A 17,076-nucleotide genomic window follows, 5' to 3' on the forward strand; every position below is an offset into this window, starting at 1 on the left:
AAATTAAATTGTAGAATGTTACAATCTTAGTTGATTCGTTTTTCATAAAATGTTGACAGTGTTCATCAATGGTGGCCACAATAATAATTATAGATAAATGCATTGAATTTAAATTAAAGCTTTTAATTTAAATTTTAAGTTTAAAAAAAGTTAATTGTAAATTTTTAACACTAACAACAAATGGATTTCACTGAAACGGATTTTTTCCAATTGAAAAAATTTGTTGAAAATATCCCATGTGTAGAATTATGGAAACTAATCGCATGTTTAAAAAAAAAAAACTAAATTTTCATTCTTTTATCAAACTGCAGTCCATATAAAAGTTTTTCTCCATAGAAATTTGAAGAACATGTATTTTATATTGAAATGTTTGTTATTTTTCATGTAAGATGAGTTTTCTAAGATTTACATTGTGTTATTAAAATAAAAGTTAAGAAAAGACAATAGAAAAGTGATAAGAAACTTTTTGTTCAGAAATTTCTTCAGAGAAAGTAAGGAACTTTCTGTACTCATGAGGGATGTTTTTAAAGTAAAGTCAGTTTTGAATTTGTCACCTGTATAGGTGATTCACATAGTGTTACATACGCTTTCTGAGCTCATTCTACTAGTAAAAATAATGAAAAAAATTCATATAAACATGTTTCCAGAAATGCTGTGCTAGCGAGTTATGGTTAGTGAAAGATTCTTTTTAATTTTATTTTTATCTTTAATACACTATATTTTGTATCATTGCACTTTGTAGGAAAGCAAACGTGCTTTGTATCTCATCATTTTCATATGGTAATTGTTAGTAACAAAATCAAGTTTCTTAAACTTGTATTGTTTTTTATTGGGCTATTTTAATCAATTTTCCAAGAATCTCAAAAATAGAGAATTTCTCTACAAATTTTGATAATAGATTTTATGCATTTATTAGACATTTAACAAAGTTTTTGTATTAGAGATGTAAAAAGCATGTTTTTAGCTGACAAATGTTTCTATTTTGTCAGTTTTTATGAGATCTATTGGGAGATATGGTTCTGGAATCTGTTTCATTCAATTTGTCAGGTCAAAAACTATAAAAAATCAATCAAGTTTACCCCCTTAATTTGGGTTTCCAGAATTTCAGTGTCGTTTAATTTTACTCTTTGCCCAGAAATCAGGTGAAATCTTTCAGTAGCTGTAACTTGCTAAAATGGGTCCAGAGTGTTTCTGGACCCATGTTTATGTAAACTTATTTCATTATTTTTGCTAGTAGAATGAGCTCAGAAAATGTCAGTAACACTACATGAATGTGATGTATGCAGGTGGTGCTTGTGTAGCTTAGTTACTTCAATCAATAGCTGTAAACCACAATAGTTTAGTCATTTTGTTGTTAGTGGTTTTTACATACATTTTAATGAGTATTGTAATTTGTGATCCAGACAAGTGTGAAGTAAAAGCAGTTACTTTTATAAGATTAAAATACTAGATCGTGGATACCGAAGTTCTTTGGTGGTTGGGTTTCAACTAACCTTACATCTCAGGAATGATTGACCTGAGAGTATACAAGACTACACTTCATTTACATTCATTCATCCTCTGGAGTAATACCTTATGGTAGTTCAACTAAACATTAGTTTAAACAGAAAAGAGAGAGAAAAGTGTGAAATAAAAGGAATAATCTAATTTTTGGTGGCAAAAAACAAGTCTGTGGCCGAAGTTCATAGGCAAATTTCTGATGTTTACGGGCTGAATATTATGAGTGACGCTAAAGTAAGGCAATGGTTCATTTCGAGAATGATGAACAAACATTCATGATGAAGAATGTAGTGGCCAACTATGACTGGTGTTAACAGATGATTTGATTGAAAAAGTTGACAAAAAAATTCAAGAAAACTGACACTTCACCGTCACACATGTCTTTGATGTTTGCTGATTTTTTTATTTATGAAATTTTATGAAAGTTGTGCTGTAAAATACTGTGTGCCAGATAGGTGCCAAAGATGTTAATTGACACACACACACAGAAGGAAAAAGTGTTGCTGCAGCACATAAATTTTAGCAGAATTTTGAGAATGAAGGGATGGTGGATTGTTTGATCACTTTGTTACCAGAGATGAAACCTGCATTTTTTTTCAAACTAAGAGCCAATCAGTAGTTGATGTGTGGTAGCATTCATAATCTCCTAAACCAAGGAAGTTCAAACAAGAACATTAGGTAAAGCTACTTTGTTATATTTTTTTTTTGGAACTAAAAGGGTGTCTCATTTGTCAAATTTAGTGTTTATGGAACTACTATGAATGTCATTAAGAATTGGGAAACACCAAAAAATCGAATAAAAGCCATAAAAACAAGTGGGATGCTGTCCTCCAGGATTTTGTTTTTTTATGACAATGCCTGCCCACACACAGCAAATCAAACAGTGAGGCGAATGGAAAAATTTCATTGGAAAATAACTTTAAATCGTCCATCCTGGAGCCCTGACTTAGCTTGCAGCAATTTTTTTTTCTCACCTCAAACAGCAGATTTCATAACAAAGGTTTGATAGTGACAGTAAATTGAAAAAATGGTGTTACTATTTGGTTTAAGTCGCCAGTGGTTTAATTTCTTGAAGAGGGAATGAAGAGAAGCTAGTGAAATGCTATGAAAAATGTGTTAAGTTGAAGGTTGTTATGTAGAAAAGTAGTAAATAAATTATTTAGTAGTAATAGTTCTATGTGTAATAAAATTTGTTCATATTTTTCAGTATTGTTTTTATTTCAAAACAGAAATTATTTAAAAACATACCTCTTAGTAAGTAATTAGTATTTGTGCACTTGTTAGTGATTTAATTGTAGCATTAATATGGTTCTAATGTTTTAAGTTCTTTATTAAAAAATTAAACAAATGTTTGATTTTTAAATTTAAAAAAAGAAAATTTAATAGGTCTTTTGTGTTTAAAATTAATGTTATGACAGAAAAAAGAAGTAAAACAACAACCTCTTTGTGATTGCCTTGAATATAAGAATTTTCTAGTAACCACTATGTGACATTGTTTTATTCATACATGGAAGGTCAAGCATATCTTCCATTCAGTCCTAATACTGCAAAAGTAGCAGGTAGCTTTTCACTGGAATAACTCTCATTAAAAATTCAATTGAATTTTGCAGTAGTTCATTTTATACCTTATTTTGTTGGCGTGGTTTTGAAGCTGATTAAGAAAAGGAGGTATTGCAATTTTAACTGACAAAAAATTGTTAACTTACAGTATCAAACATAATGTAAAAGACCACATGGTTTTATGTTTTCATTTACGCTCATATAATGTGGTGTATGTACTCTCTGCTGAATTGAAACGATAAAGCATTTGTGTAATACATTATTTCACAACAGAAAGGAGAACATTAGTTTATCACTGTCTCAGTTTGTGATTCTGGCAACCATAAAGCAACTGCGGTACAAGAGCCACTAGTCAGGTTTGCTTTTTCTGAGAATGATGATGTTGATATTCAGCCAGTTTCTGCCAGCGGTGATCTTTTTGAATGTGTCAGTTGTCTAGCTGAATATCGCCTTTATTTGGAGGAGGTTGGCTTGCTGATATGAGGCCATGCATTTTGCTTAGTCAAGAAGGTAGTGGGAAGCCACACCCTCACATTCCCTAGTAAAACAAACATGAGATACTTGTTTTTATTGTGAATGCTTATGTAAATTTGGGGAGTGGCTTGAGGTTCATTTCAGATTACCCAAGACTATTGCGGTTTTTCCTACTATACATACAATGCAGATATTTGAAATTTTGTAAAATAAATCTAGAAACTCTTAAAAGATGCTCCACAAGTTTGTTGTTTTTCTAAACAAGGTTTCATTTGTAATAAATGTGATGCTGTAAAATATAGTTTTTTTTTATTTTTTCATGCAGCCTACTTTGGATGCTTTTTTTTGTAAGTATGTATGATTTGGATATTGATTGTATTCATTTTATGTTAGTTGTGTTGGTTTAATTGTAGGTTTATATAGTTGTGAATAAATGAATGTATTCTTAATGATTTTAAATTACATTTTTTTTATAATCATGAAGTTTAGAATATTGAAAGAAAGTAATAAGATATTTTGTTATTGAATAATTAAAAAATACATGTTTTCAGCTTGATGTTGTATTTTACTTAATTGTATAATAATAATAATAATAATATTGTTCATATCATGATGTGTCTTAATTTGCTCATTGGTGTATGTAAAATTCAGAAAGACAGATTTGAAAGTAATTAATGTATTAGGTTATGATAAGAAGGTTTTTTTTTAATTCACAGGATGCAATAATGAAGCGCAAGCATTTCTTACACGAGGTGCTCAGGTTATAGTTAGAATGAGAGGATTACCTTATGACTGTACTGCAAAACAAGTGGTAAGATACAAGTTTACTGATAGTTATATATTTTTATTTAGAGTTTATTTGTGTTAAATATATTTTATCTATTGACGATAGATGTGCTCTACTTCAAACAATCTTTCAACAAAGACCCACTATTTTCTCATTCCTGAATTACTTTGTTACTCGACCATCATAGTAACTATTTTGATATTGCTATATGTTTGTTTTAAATGATTGGTACTAAAATTACTGTAACAGTATTATCTTGTGGTTTAAATTGTTACAGAACTATATAAAATGTTTTGAAAAATAGTCATAATTGTACATTATTAAATTATTTATGACCTTTTGAAATTTTCAAAATAAAAAGTATTTATAATATTTTTTTTATTTTTAAAGTATTTTTTTGTCTGCCAAAATCTTTGATTTTCTCTTCTATTGTTTCTTTTCTATCATCCAAAATTATGAACGTTTTCTTCTTTATACACTACAGTCACAGAATTCCAGTTCTCCAACATGTTTTAGCAACATTTCCTTTCCTCTCTTTGTAAAGTGTTGCCAAAAAAGTTTCATTAACTTCTGCTTCACTCTTGGTATTGCGATATGGCGTATCACATTTTTTCAACAATAAATCCTTTTGGCTCATTCTCAGATTTGTCCTACCAGAATTACATGTTTTTATGCATTTTCTTATAGTTCTAGTTATAAAGTCTACTTTTTTGTCTCCACCATAACACTTTTTTCTATCACTATTTATCTCTTATTCCCTCCCATTTATGTTTAATAATTTTTAATATCCTTTTTATATCTGCTGTTTTCTTCTTTTTTTAATTTTCCAGTTTGTAACAAAGTTAACTCTGGAATTTTTGTACTGAAAGACCCATCATATTTAATTAAAATCGGTTCTTCCCTGAATTCTAAGAAAAAATGTCTTTTCATTTGTCTTCCGCTGCTGGGGATAGCATAAGAAGAAAGTAAAGGTAAGGGAAACAGTAAAGGTAGAATTAAGGATGGGATATGATTCCCCCTCTAAGGATGGTGACAGGAACCGTTTAGGTGAGTAGGGTTGCCGATTCTTAAATAGGTTATTCTGTATCTATCTGCCATTCAGTCTTTGAATTTAATACAAAAAGATTATTACTGCTATTTTATAGTGCCTTACATATTGTTAATGCAATTTTTTATCTACTATGTGTACTCAATATATAAGTAGTTGCCTAATATGGATAATTGGAGAGATGAATTTTCTTAATTAACACTTGATAAGACTGAATCCACATTGTATACTGTAGAACATTAAAGAAAGTACAGTAGCTTGGGAGTTATAGAAGGATTATTTAATTTAAGGAAAAATGTGTTGGGTTGGTTTATTATACGGGAATGAAAAAGTAAAAAGACAATAGAAGGTATTGTCTGTAGATTATGTACTTATTAATTTTTTTCAAAGATATATAATTTTTTTGTGTATGTTAAGTATACTATTATGTACAATTTTATTCCTAATTTCCCTATAAAACATTATTGAAATAATACTTGTTATATTTTTTTATAAAAAGCTTATTCTATGCAAACATAAGTTGAGTTATATGTATACATTTTGTGCTATTATTCTGAAGTGTTTAGGAAAATGTAAATAATCAGTTTTTTAAATCTCTTGTTACAGGTTGAATTCTTTCAGAATGGAGAGAATCGTTGTAAAGTAATGGATGGTGAAGAGGGTGTTTTATTTGTAAAGAAGCCAGATGGGCGAGCAACTGGTGATGCTTTTGTTTTATTTGCTCATGAAGATGATGCACCTAAGGCTCTGAGTAAGCATAGAGAGCTGATAGGTACTAGATACATTGAATTGTTCAGAAGTACAACAGCTGAGGTTCAGCAGGTAGATAAATTGATTTTACAAATTTTTTTAAACTTTGTGATATTTTTGCCTTAGCAGCTAATTTTAATTTGAGAAATGTTTAAATACTTCATAGAAGGAAATTGTATTACTTCTTAGAAGAGAAATTAACAGTATTACTTAAAGCAAAACTGACAGAAATTGCATCTTAGGAGAATTTGCATGCTGCTATTGTTTCTCATTCCTTTCTCAGAATTAATAATTTAAAAAAAAGTTTGTTATTTCTCAATTAAGTCTGTTACTCAAATCCTAAGAGCAGCAAAATAATTTATTTTACCTACCTGTAAACAAGCCAGCATAGGCATTCAGTGCTCTTACCAGCACCTGCTTTCACTTTATCCATGTTCCCTGAATGATCTCAGATGTTCACTTCCCAATAGAATTAGCTTAGATGCCAAGAGGTTAATATAAGTTTCATAAGTTAATAAATGTTTCATAGCATTTGCATAATTCTGTGATTTTGTGTTAGGATGTTATAAAGCACCTTATAAGTTATTTATCCCTTGGATAAAAAGAATTTTATCTATAGAAATGAAATTGTCAGTGTAAAAAATGAAAAAATTGTTGACAGCTGAAACTTTATAATTGATTAGAAATGTTTTACTTCGATTAACTTATACAGAATTTTATATGTATTGGGAATAAGATTCCAAAATAATCAATAGAAAGAGGGTCAAGTAATTACTGTTACCATTAAACATATGATTATATATTCCTATATATCAATAAAGTAAATACAGTTTAGTACATCCCTGTGATGCAGAATTAACATGTTTTAAAATAAAATAAAAAATGGTAATGGAGAATTTGTAATAGCTGACACTAAAAAAAGGAAAACTCATATGTATTTTGTATGCATGTTCAAGAGGTACCATTGACAAGAGTGCACTAAGTTTAGTGATTTTTTTAAATTTTTTATAAGTTTCTCTTATGGACCTGAAATTAGTATTCACATAAAATATATGCTTTCAAGTTTGAAGCTTTATAAAAATATGTCAATCAGATTTTTTTAACAAATTGCATCACTTTAGATTATTTTTTTGCTGCATTTGATTTTAATAAACTTTTATTAAATTTTTTAAAAGATGTGTTATGATTGTGAGAACGAATAAAGGTGGAAGTTTTGAGTTTTCTGTTCTGAAACTTTGTTTTTAATCAATTGTTACTTAAAAAAAAAAATATTGCAACAATAATGTTCAACTTTTTACAAAACCTATCACATATGTTATATCATTTAAGCAATTTCAAATTTATGTATTTGTTTTTTATGTGACTTTGTATGCCGTATAATTTTGAGTCAAGGTTCATAACCTTCATTATTATTTTTAATTTATGAATAAGATATTTGATAAAACGTATTGCTGAACATATATTTGGTAGGGATTTTTGTTAAGAATTTATTGCTCTTGTAAGGTGATTGGAAGAGGAGAAAAAATTCTTGTCCTCAAAGGCACAGGAAACTTTCTCACATGGCAGCAGTACTGCTAAGCACTGCAATGTGTTCTTCATTTGTATTAACCCAAAACTAATACCAGAATAATACTGTATGTATCTTATTTCTGTACTGCATTGGACACTACCAATTTTACAGTATTCATAATCTCAAAAGAAAACAGTGATAAGGAGTTCTAGATTGAATTGCTTGATATAGCTGCAATTTTTGGTTGATCTGGTAAATAGAAGATGAAATAATTGTCCCACTTAAGAAAACAGCTACAAAAGAAAATGCAACGCATTATGAGTAAGGTACTTCCAAAAACATTTCTTTTTAAATAATGTTGAATAATTTTATTTTATTTTTATTTTTATTTTTTTATGAAAACTTAATTTTATATAATAATACTAGTGATTCAGATTATAATATTTTTTTTTCTAAATGGTTTTTATTCAGTCCATCTCTTATTAGCTGGTAGGTACAGGTTTATACTACCATTATGTCAATACAGTTATTGACAATTATTTACATACAGTTTGGCAATGAAATACTGTTGGGATATATGAAAAAGGGAAAGAATTGACTTGTTGAAGTATAATTTTTCTCTCTTTGTCCCTCGGCAAAACAATTTATCTTAACAAATAAAAATCTCTAATAAATGTGCATTTAGCAATTTGTTTTATCAAATATCATATCAAACAATTTAATATAATGATGAAAGTGATGACCCTTGTTTTTTGTTTGTACGTTGTATAGATCCAAACAAAGTAGGTTTTTACAAATTAAGCTATTACTTATGTATGTATGTTGGCATGTTTGAAGTTTAATAACTTTTGATGGGTAAACTGATTTTGAAGAAATTTTGTACAGAGACTTGTATATATAGGATGATTTGTTTGTAAACGTTTTGAGTAAATATCCAAGAAGTGGGGTAGATAATTTTTTTGAGCTCAATTTTCTCAAAATTTTGCAAACATAATACCATTTTATATTAAGCTCAGTATGTGTACAAGCTTATCTTAGCATTTTTTTTTTAAAATTGCCCTAAAATTTCCCTTTCCACAAAAATATAAAAAGCTATCTTATTATTTATTGTATATTTTTTAACCAAATTTTTATGTCTTTTAGAACAGCAGAGGAGCAAGTGATCCAAAAAAATACTTATGGATAATATTGGGAGTGGAGGAGCTGATCAAAGTTTAAAAATATTATTTTTTAAAACTTTTTTTAGTTTATTTTCATGTAATCATTATTTTTCCACTGCGTAAGAATAAATAACCAATGCCAGAAAAGTGTTATAATTTTGTTATCAGCTTCTTTTTGTGTTAATTACTTTCTTCATCTAGTATTTCTGTTAATCATTCTTGGATTAATCCTAGTAATAAAATTAACATCGTAATTGATGATGAGATTGTTCATTCTGTTATGTTTATTATTTTTGTTAAAAATATTGGTAAAATTATTAAAATTTCGATATAAAAATTAAAAAAAAGGTTGCAATTAAAAAAAATATGTAACGATTGTATAGTTTGTATTTATAAAATATATTGATTTAAAAATAAGATTACTGTAATCATGTAGCTGATTTGAATGTGTCTTCTACATTTTTAGCATTATTATTGCGCATTTTTCTATTTCTTGGAAAATGCTTTATCTTATAAGTGTTCAAATGCAATATACACTACAGAAAGCTCAAAATATGGTATCCTTTTCATTCTCACCAAGATAAAATATCTTAAAAATTAGTAAAAAATTAAGTTTTTATTATTATCTTACAGATATTAAAATAGTCTAAAGAGTGATGCAACTTTTTGAAATTCGTAATAGTATTCTTTGTTTTAAGATATATTTTTAAATAGCCTCAAACTTGAGTATACATACTTTCCATGCCAGGTGTAATTTTTTCTAGCTATCTAGATGGAATATTTTATTTTTAAAGAAAAATTACAAGGGTCACATAGAAGGTTTGAATGAATTTTATGTTTATTTATCTTCATTATTTATCACATATTGTGTATTTTCTGCAAATTACTTTTTTTAATAAACAGTGGTTTGTAGGTTACCTATTTTAAATTAAAATAAAACTGAAAATATTTAAATAATATAAACATAAAAAAAGTAAAACTGTTAAAAAAGAATGAAGTAAAAATAAAAAATTGTATTCTCCAATAGATTAGATTTATAAGTTTCAAGTTACTTTATTGATTAGTATAAGCTGATGAAACTTTTATTTACTGTATGTTAAGTAGTAGAACAATAGCAATCAAATTTAGACTTATTAAAAGATGTGTGTGGAAAATATGCATATAATGCATAATTTAAAAAGTACTATATAACTCTTTTATATTGCAGTTGAAAGTAAAATATATTTCCTTTTTATACATATGTTATAAATAACTTGTTTTGGAACGAGAAGTGATTATATACTTGGATTTCCTGGTTCTTAAGAAATTATATATGTAGCTCTTCTGCGCATATGCTGTGTCTGTCTTTTCTATATGACATGTCATTTAGAAAATTCCTGGTAGTCGGTAATGAGAATTGTTCAAATTGGTGTAAGTAGGATTATATGAGCGAGTAAAAACATGGTCAATCTTTGTGACATGTGTAAGTTACAGGAAGGTATTTTTTACCTGCGACAGGACAGAGAATGCATAAGGGTTTTGTGTGTGTGTGTGTGTTTTTTTGTGTATGTCTGTTACTATTTTCCTCAAAAATTACTGGACCGATTTTGACGCAGTTTTTTGCATTACGTAGGTATCATGCATATGATTTTACGTTAATATATAAAGAATAAAACTAATTGATCTTTATTTATTTTTGCTTAAATAGGTTTTGAATCGATCGATGGATCCAAAAACATATGAACAGCAGCCTCCAGCTACTATATTGCCATCTTTGCCACCTCCGCCTGTCACACTTCTACCCCAGCATATTATTACTTCTGGAACAAGAAAGGATTGCATTAGATTACGTGGCCTTCCATATGAAGCACATGTGGAACATATTCTTGAATTCCTTGGAGAACATGCCAAGAATATTGTGTTGCAGGGTGTTCATATGGTTTATAATTCTCAGGTAAGGATAAGATGGTTTACTTGTGTATTTTCCAACTATCTGTAGTTCCTTTCTTTATTAGCATGCATTAATAGTTGTGCATTTATGTAATAAAGGTACAGATGTATGCAATAAGACATGCATGTCTCATAAGGCAACATATTACTGTATTTACTTGTGTATGACACGCCCTCACATAAGACATGCACCTGAAAAATAATGTGTAGTTTTTGGGAAAAAGGTGTACATAAAATTTTCAAATGATTACTATTTATTTTTTTGTATAATAAAAATTAAATACCAAAATATATACCTTAAAATTAAATTATTAAATTCTACAATATATACAGAAATTTAGTGTTTGATAACACTAAAAAATATGGAAATATACATAGGCTAACAGGTTTATGTATCTGAAAGAAAAACAGAACAAAGAGCTTATTGAGCAACATCGTATGATCATTTTAAAAGACAAGCAAGTTAAAAAACTAACGTGGTAAATCTGAAGAAGGATTGTTACCTGTTTTTGAATCTTATTGCTGTCTAAATCTTTAACTTCAGAAAGGGTGTGATCATCTTCGTTGTCCCAGACAGCAGAATCTTCACTTTCATCGAGAATGTTATAAATGCAGCATTTCTTGAAGCTCTTCACAACCAAATCATTTAAGATTTGAGATTCCCCACAGCCAAAATCCACTTGCATATTAATCTCAAACTTTGCTTTTTCAGTCTTTCTGTAGGATTCGTTTCATGGACTGTAGTCACCGTCCATTCAAAACAAAAATGTTTGAAATGGGCTTTGAAAGAACGGTTAATACAAACATTGAGTGGTTGAAGTAATGATCTCATTCCAGTAGGAATACAAACTTGCACTGTTTTACTTTCTCAGAGTCATTTTTTAATATTGTCTTCCATCATTTTCCTTGGTGCCTAGCAGTGACATCTGCAAGTAATCTTTTACTCTTTGGAAGAGTTTTTCTTTTAAATACATTAAATGGTAGAACTTTTTGTCATCTGAAAGTATTGTCAATATGACTCTACATTGTTCTTTTTCATAACCACAAGTATGCACACGAACAGTTTTATTACCAACAGCATTAATTGTTGAAACTGCTGGCATGAAGAAGTAAACTAATGTAAGATTGGCATTTTCTATATGCCCCGTTAGAAAGCTACTTCTTGTCATAACTGAATTAACATGTCTAGAAAGCCAATAATTTTTTCTCAGAGCCATCTGGCAAGTGTGACAAATAGAAATATGTTTTCTTATTGATAGTTCATAACTATTCACAAAACGATTTAAGCATCCTCAATTTACTTTAAAATTTGGTTTTGAAGTTCCTTTACATATATCTTGAACGTAAAAAAAACAGCTGCTCTTCTACTTGAGGAAACTTCCAAATTCTTTCCCAAAATACTCTTCTGCTTTTACTACTATTCATAAGCTTCTTTTTTTCCCCCCAATCTCTTATTCACAATTCTGGAACATCATATTTACTGCTTGCTGCACGATTACTGATTTCTACAACTAAGCTAATAACCTAAATTTTCAGCTATCATAAATTAATGCAAATGTTTTACAGAACTCATTTTCACTAGTTTACTTAAAGTACTAGCGGGAAAAAATTTAGTGTCATAAGCTGAACATATAATCTACTTTCACTTGAGTAAAAAAAAAATGAATACTGTTATGTGTTTAACTTAGACAATTTGTATCCTATACCAAAATACAGGATGAGGAATATTAATAAATGTTATAATAACCAGAAATGTGAAGATAAAAGAAAATGGTTATGACAGAAGTTTATTTATAAATTGTCAGTATGATATAGCCTATGTAACAGGTGTGACTTAACATCAAGTTACTGATGTGAAATCAAAAGTAATTAGAATATACGCTATGATTTGTTTACATTATTACTGTGTGTTAGTATATTATAATACAGTTGGTAGTACAATGATAAATACAGTGTTGATCCTCATTTGGAAATCTCCATGTATCACATCTACCCTAAATCTCATATTGGTTTTTAAGAAAAAAGGTGATGTTGTCTGTGAGTAAACACAGTTTATATCTTATTGAATAAGACATATACAGGTTTTATAAATATTTTTCTGTAAAAAATGAATTACAAATTATTAGTATTACTTTTTTTATTAAAGGTTTTCACAGCAAAACTTGAGTACTACAATTTAAAACAAAACTTTGTTTTGTTATTTGTATCTTTTATAACTTTCCTTCAACATTTTATTAAAGCTTTTATATGATTTCAAACAGTATGGCAGTCTGTTGCTTTTGTTTCACAGGTGATGATAATCTCTGGTTGTTTTTTAATCTATAAAATGAGAAAGGTAATCAAAGTGATATATAACCACTTTTTACCAAAGAAAACCAGGACCTCCTATCAAAATTTCAATGATTTGAGATAAAAAATTGAGATGTGAAATTTTGTGGTTTTAAATTCAATTTATGGCTTTTTATCTGTCCAGTGCTTTTAAGACTGGAATTACATTAACCAAATAAACAATTGCTACATAAAATTGTTTGGAATTGAGATAAATACTATTCATTGATTTCTTGTGTCTTACTTAATAAAAATGTTTTAAAAATATGAGATTAGATTATTCATATGTTTTTTTAGATTTTTACAGACAGGTAATTTTGTTTGGTTCAGTTTCTGGCTCATGAGGCAGGCATATTTTTTTCATAAATTAAACTTTTATTGTTTTATGAAAAACATTGAGAAAGAAGTAATGTGTTTATGTTTGTTTGTTCTATTTCTTTTATTCTGGTAAAAGATTTTAATCTATTTTAAGTTGCACTCATCTGGAAGACTGATTGTATTTAAAGGCATTTCCTTATTTCAAACTTTATTTCTTATTTTTACTGTGTGGGGACAATATATATAATATATTTCTCCTGACAGAAAGGGATAACTTAATTTCTACACCAGTGATTCTCAACCTTTTTAGCTCCATGACCCTCAAAAATAAAAAAAATATATATAATGAATATTTCATGCCCCCCCCCTCCAATCATACGCAATGTAACCTAGTTAAAACTATTCAGCTGCATTGATAGCGACAGGTATGAACATGCATGTATGAAGTGTACAAACATGAGTAATTTACAGGTTCCAACTTGATGTGTACATGCTCCTTGTAATTTGGTGTGCTTGCATAATATTCGCTGTGAGAGTATTGTGTTCAAACATTCAATACAAACATATGATACATTTGAACACGTCATGCTCTCAGCAGTATAAAAGAGGCGTAAGAAATTGAAGAATGTCAGTTTAATTTTGAATGCAAATCATGCGGCTGGTGCCTTTATTGAAGTTTTTAAAAGCGTAGTGTCATTGAAAATAATAATTGAGGTTTCAGTTTTTTAGTGTGCAGTCAAATGGTGTGACTTTTTTTATTTAGATTCTTATGCAAAATGGATAAATTTGTGAGAAAACAAAATTGAGCCATCTACATCTGTGAATCAATTGGTAAAAAGTCAAGATTGTACAGTGGTAGTTATTTAAATTTAGTTTTACCTGATTAGATGGAAAGCCACAGGACACTGTTTGCTTTCAAGTCCTCTCCGATGAAAGCATGAAGCCATCATAATTAGTGAGTTCAGTGTGAACTAGCGAGTTATAAATTTTTTAATATTCAATTTGATGAATCAACAGATGGGCAAACATTTCTCAGTTCTTATGTTTTGTGTGATATGAATGTGAAAGGGACAGATCAATCAAAGAAAATATGTTGTTTTGCAAATCAATACCTGGTCATGGAACAGGACATTGTCTTTTTGATTTTTTTTATGAATCTACTAAAAACTATAACATAGATTGGACAAAATCTATGGCAGTATGTAGTGTTGGTCCAAAGGCAATAAAAGGAAAGAACTGTGGATTTCTGAAAAAATTAAAAGATCATTTTTATATCAAGGGGAGAATGGACGCACTGCTTCCTTCGTAGTCATGCTCTTGCCACAAAAAATAAGCCAGAAAATTTCAAATTCCTTGTAAAGCTGTAAAAGTAGTTAATTTTATTAAAATTCTACCATTATAGAATAACTTTTAAACTATATGATGAAATGGGTGAAAAGAAAAAAATCTCTTCTTTTGCATTAAGAAGTCAGATGGTTATCGCAGGGGAAAGTGTGAACCTTGTTATTGCAATTACGAGATGAATTAATAATATTTCTCCAGGATAAGCAAATGCCATTCTCTATGTTTTTACAGAATAATGAGTATGTATTACTGTTGGGATACTTAGCTGATGTATTTTTTCACTTAAACAGCATGAATATTAATTTACAAGGACGTGATAAAAACATTTTATTAATGACAGATATAGTTCATACCTTCATTAAGAAGTTGATATCTGGATTATTTGCCTTCAAAGCAAACATTTTGATATGTTTTCACTCATTTCTGATGATTATTTTGTGAGAAATTTGGATGAATAAGACACTATTATTCACCACAGTTTGGATAGCATGAAAATGCATTTGTATGAGCTAAAATTTCAGTTAACAGAGTATTTCCCCGAAGATAAAAATGATTTCTCAAAGAGATGGGTACTGAACCCATTTAGTGAAAACATTGTTGCAGCTGCTAAATTACCAGTTGAGATTCTTGACCAGCTCATTGAACTGTCTGCCAATAAAACTTTACAACTGCAATCCACATCTGAAGATTTAGATACATTTTGGCTTGCTCATCGATGTGAATATGGAAATTTAATCATAGAAACGAAATATTTATTTATTTATGAAAATATCTATCCATTTTGCCACATCTTACCTCTCTGATAAGTGATAAAATTAAAAGTTTTAAAAAACCCACGAAGCCATTTTGAAGAAATACATTTACTACAGCGCCACTTGGTGGCTTATAACAGTAAAACAGATCTAAGAACCTGCTCTGAGGTGATACCTATGTAATGTAAAAAACCGCATAAAAATTGGCCCAACTGTTTTAGAGAAACACATCTACTGCAGTGTCCCCTGTTAGCTTATAACTGTAAAACTAATCTAAGAACCAGCTCTCAGGTGATATCTATGTAATGCAAAACCCACTTCAAAATCGGCTCAGCCATTTTAGAGAAACACATCTACTGCAACACCCCATGGTGGCCTATAAACATAAAACGTGTCTAAAAACCTGCTCTCAGTGATATCAATGTTAGGTAATACAAAAAACTGCATCAAAATAGGCCCAGCCTATTTGTGTTTTAGAGAAACACATCTATGCAGCACCCCCTGGTGGCTTATAACCATAATCTAATCTAAGGACGTGCTCTGAGGTGACACCTATGTAATGCAAAAAACCGCATCAAAATTAATCCATATTTTTTGAGGAAAATTGTAACAGACACACACACACAACCCCTTACCCCATACACATACGAGGTGCGACAATAAAGTAATGAGACTGATGTGAAAAAAGATGTTGCTTACCGTTTTAGTCATGTTTAATGTTGTCTCCTTCAAAATAGTTCCCCTCTGATTGCACACACTTATTCCAGCGCTTCTGCCATTGATTGAAACATTTCTGGAACTCATCTTCTGTAATATCCTCCAAAACCCTCGTCACAGCTTTTTGGACATCTTGTGTTGTTTGAAAATGGTGTCCCTTGACAGCCATTTTGACTCTTGGAAATAGAAAAAAGTTGCACAGAGCAATATCTGGTAAATAAAGTGGCTCTGGTAGTACTAAAATTTGTTTTGAGGTTAAAAATTACTGTACTGACAGAGCAGTATGGGATGGTGCATTATCGTGATGCAGAATCCAATTATCAGCAATGTTGGCACGGACACGAAGAACTCGTTTACGAAGTCTTTCTAAAATTTCTTTGTAGAAATATTGGTTAATTGTTTGTTCAGGAGGCACCCACTCTTTATGAACAATTCCCTTGGAATCGAAGAAGCACACAAGCATGCATTTCACTTTTGACTTTGACATGCGAGCTTTTTTTGGTCTGGGTGATCCCTTTGAGCACCATTGTGAACTTTGGCGTTTTGTCTCTGGATCGTATTGAAAACACCAGCCCTCATCACCAGTGATAACACGGCTCAACAAATCTGGATTGATTTCTGTTTGCTCTAACAGATCGGCTGCCACATTTTTCCGTGTTTCTCGCTGTTGTGTGAGATTTTTGGGGACCATTTTTGCTCAAATCTTTCTCATACCAAGATCTTCAGTTAATATTAGATGAACCGTTTCTTGATTGATGTTGAGTTCTTCTGCAATCATTTTCACAGATAATCTTCGATCAGATCATAAGATTTCACGCACCCTGGTCAAGTTGACATCTGTCCGTGAGGTTGATAGTCGTCCACTGCGGTCTTCATCATCAACATTCGTTCTGCCTTCA

The 17,076-nt window shown here is 29.9% G+C and overlaps 1 protein-coding gene across 2 annotated transcripts in view; it reads left to right on the top strand.

The window, feature by feature from the left end:
• Positions 1–17,076, top strand: part of fus (epithelial splicing regulatory protein fusilli) — a 305,162-nt gene that overhangs the window by 236,240 nt on the left and 51,846 nt on the right. For both annotated transcript variants that reach the window (XR_012757154.1, XM_075371453.1), the window contains exons 9-11: positions 4,251–4,345; positions 5,976–6,191; positions 10,477–10,722. Coding sequence is in view for 1 of the 2 variants with exons in the window: in XM_075371453.1 (XP_075227568.1) it covers positions 4,251–4,345; positions 5,976–6,191; positions 10,477–10,722 (557 nt within the window). In the remaining variant the exon portion in view is untranslated. The remainder of the gene's footprint in view (positions 1–4,250; positions 4,346–5,975; positions 6,192–10,476; positions 10,723–17,076) is intronic.

Source organism: Lycorma delicatula, chromosome 1 (assembly GCF_047948215.1).
Source record: "Lycorma delicatula isolate Av1 chromosome 1, ASM4794821v1, whole genome shotgun sequence".
Classification (NCBI taxonomy): Eukaryota; Metazoa; Arthropoda; class Insecta; order Hemiptera; family Fulgoridae; genus Lycorma; species Lycorma delicatula.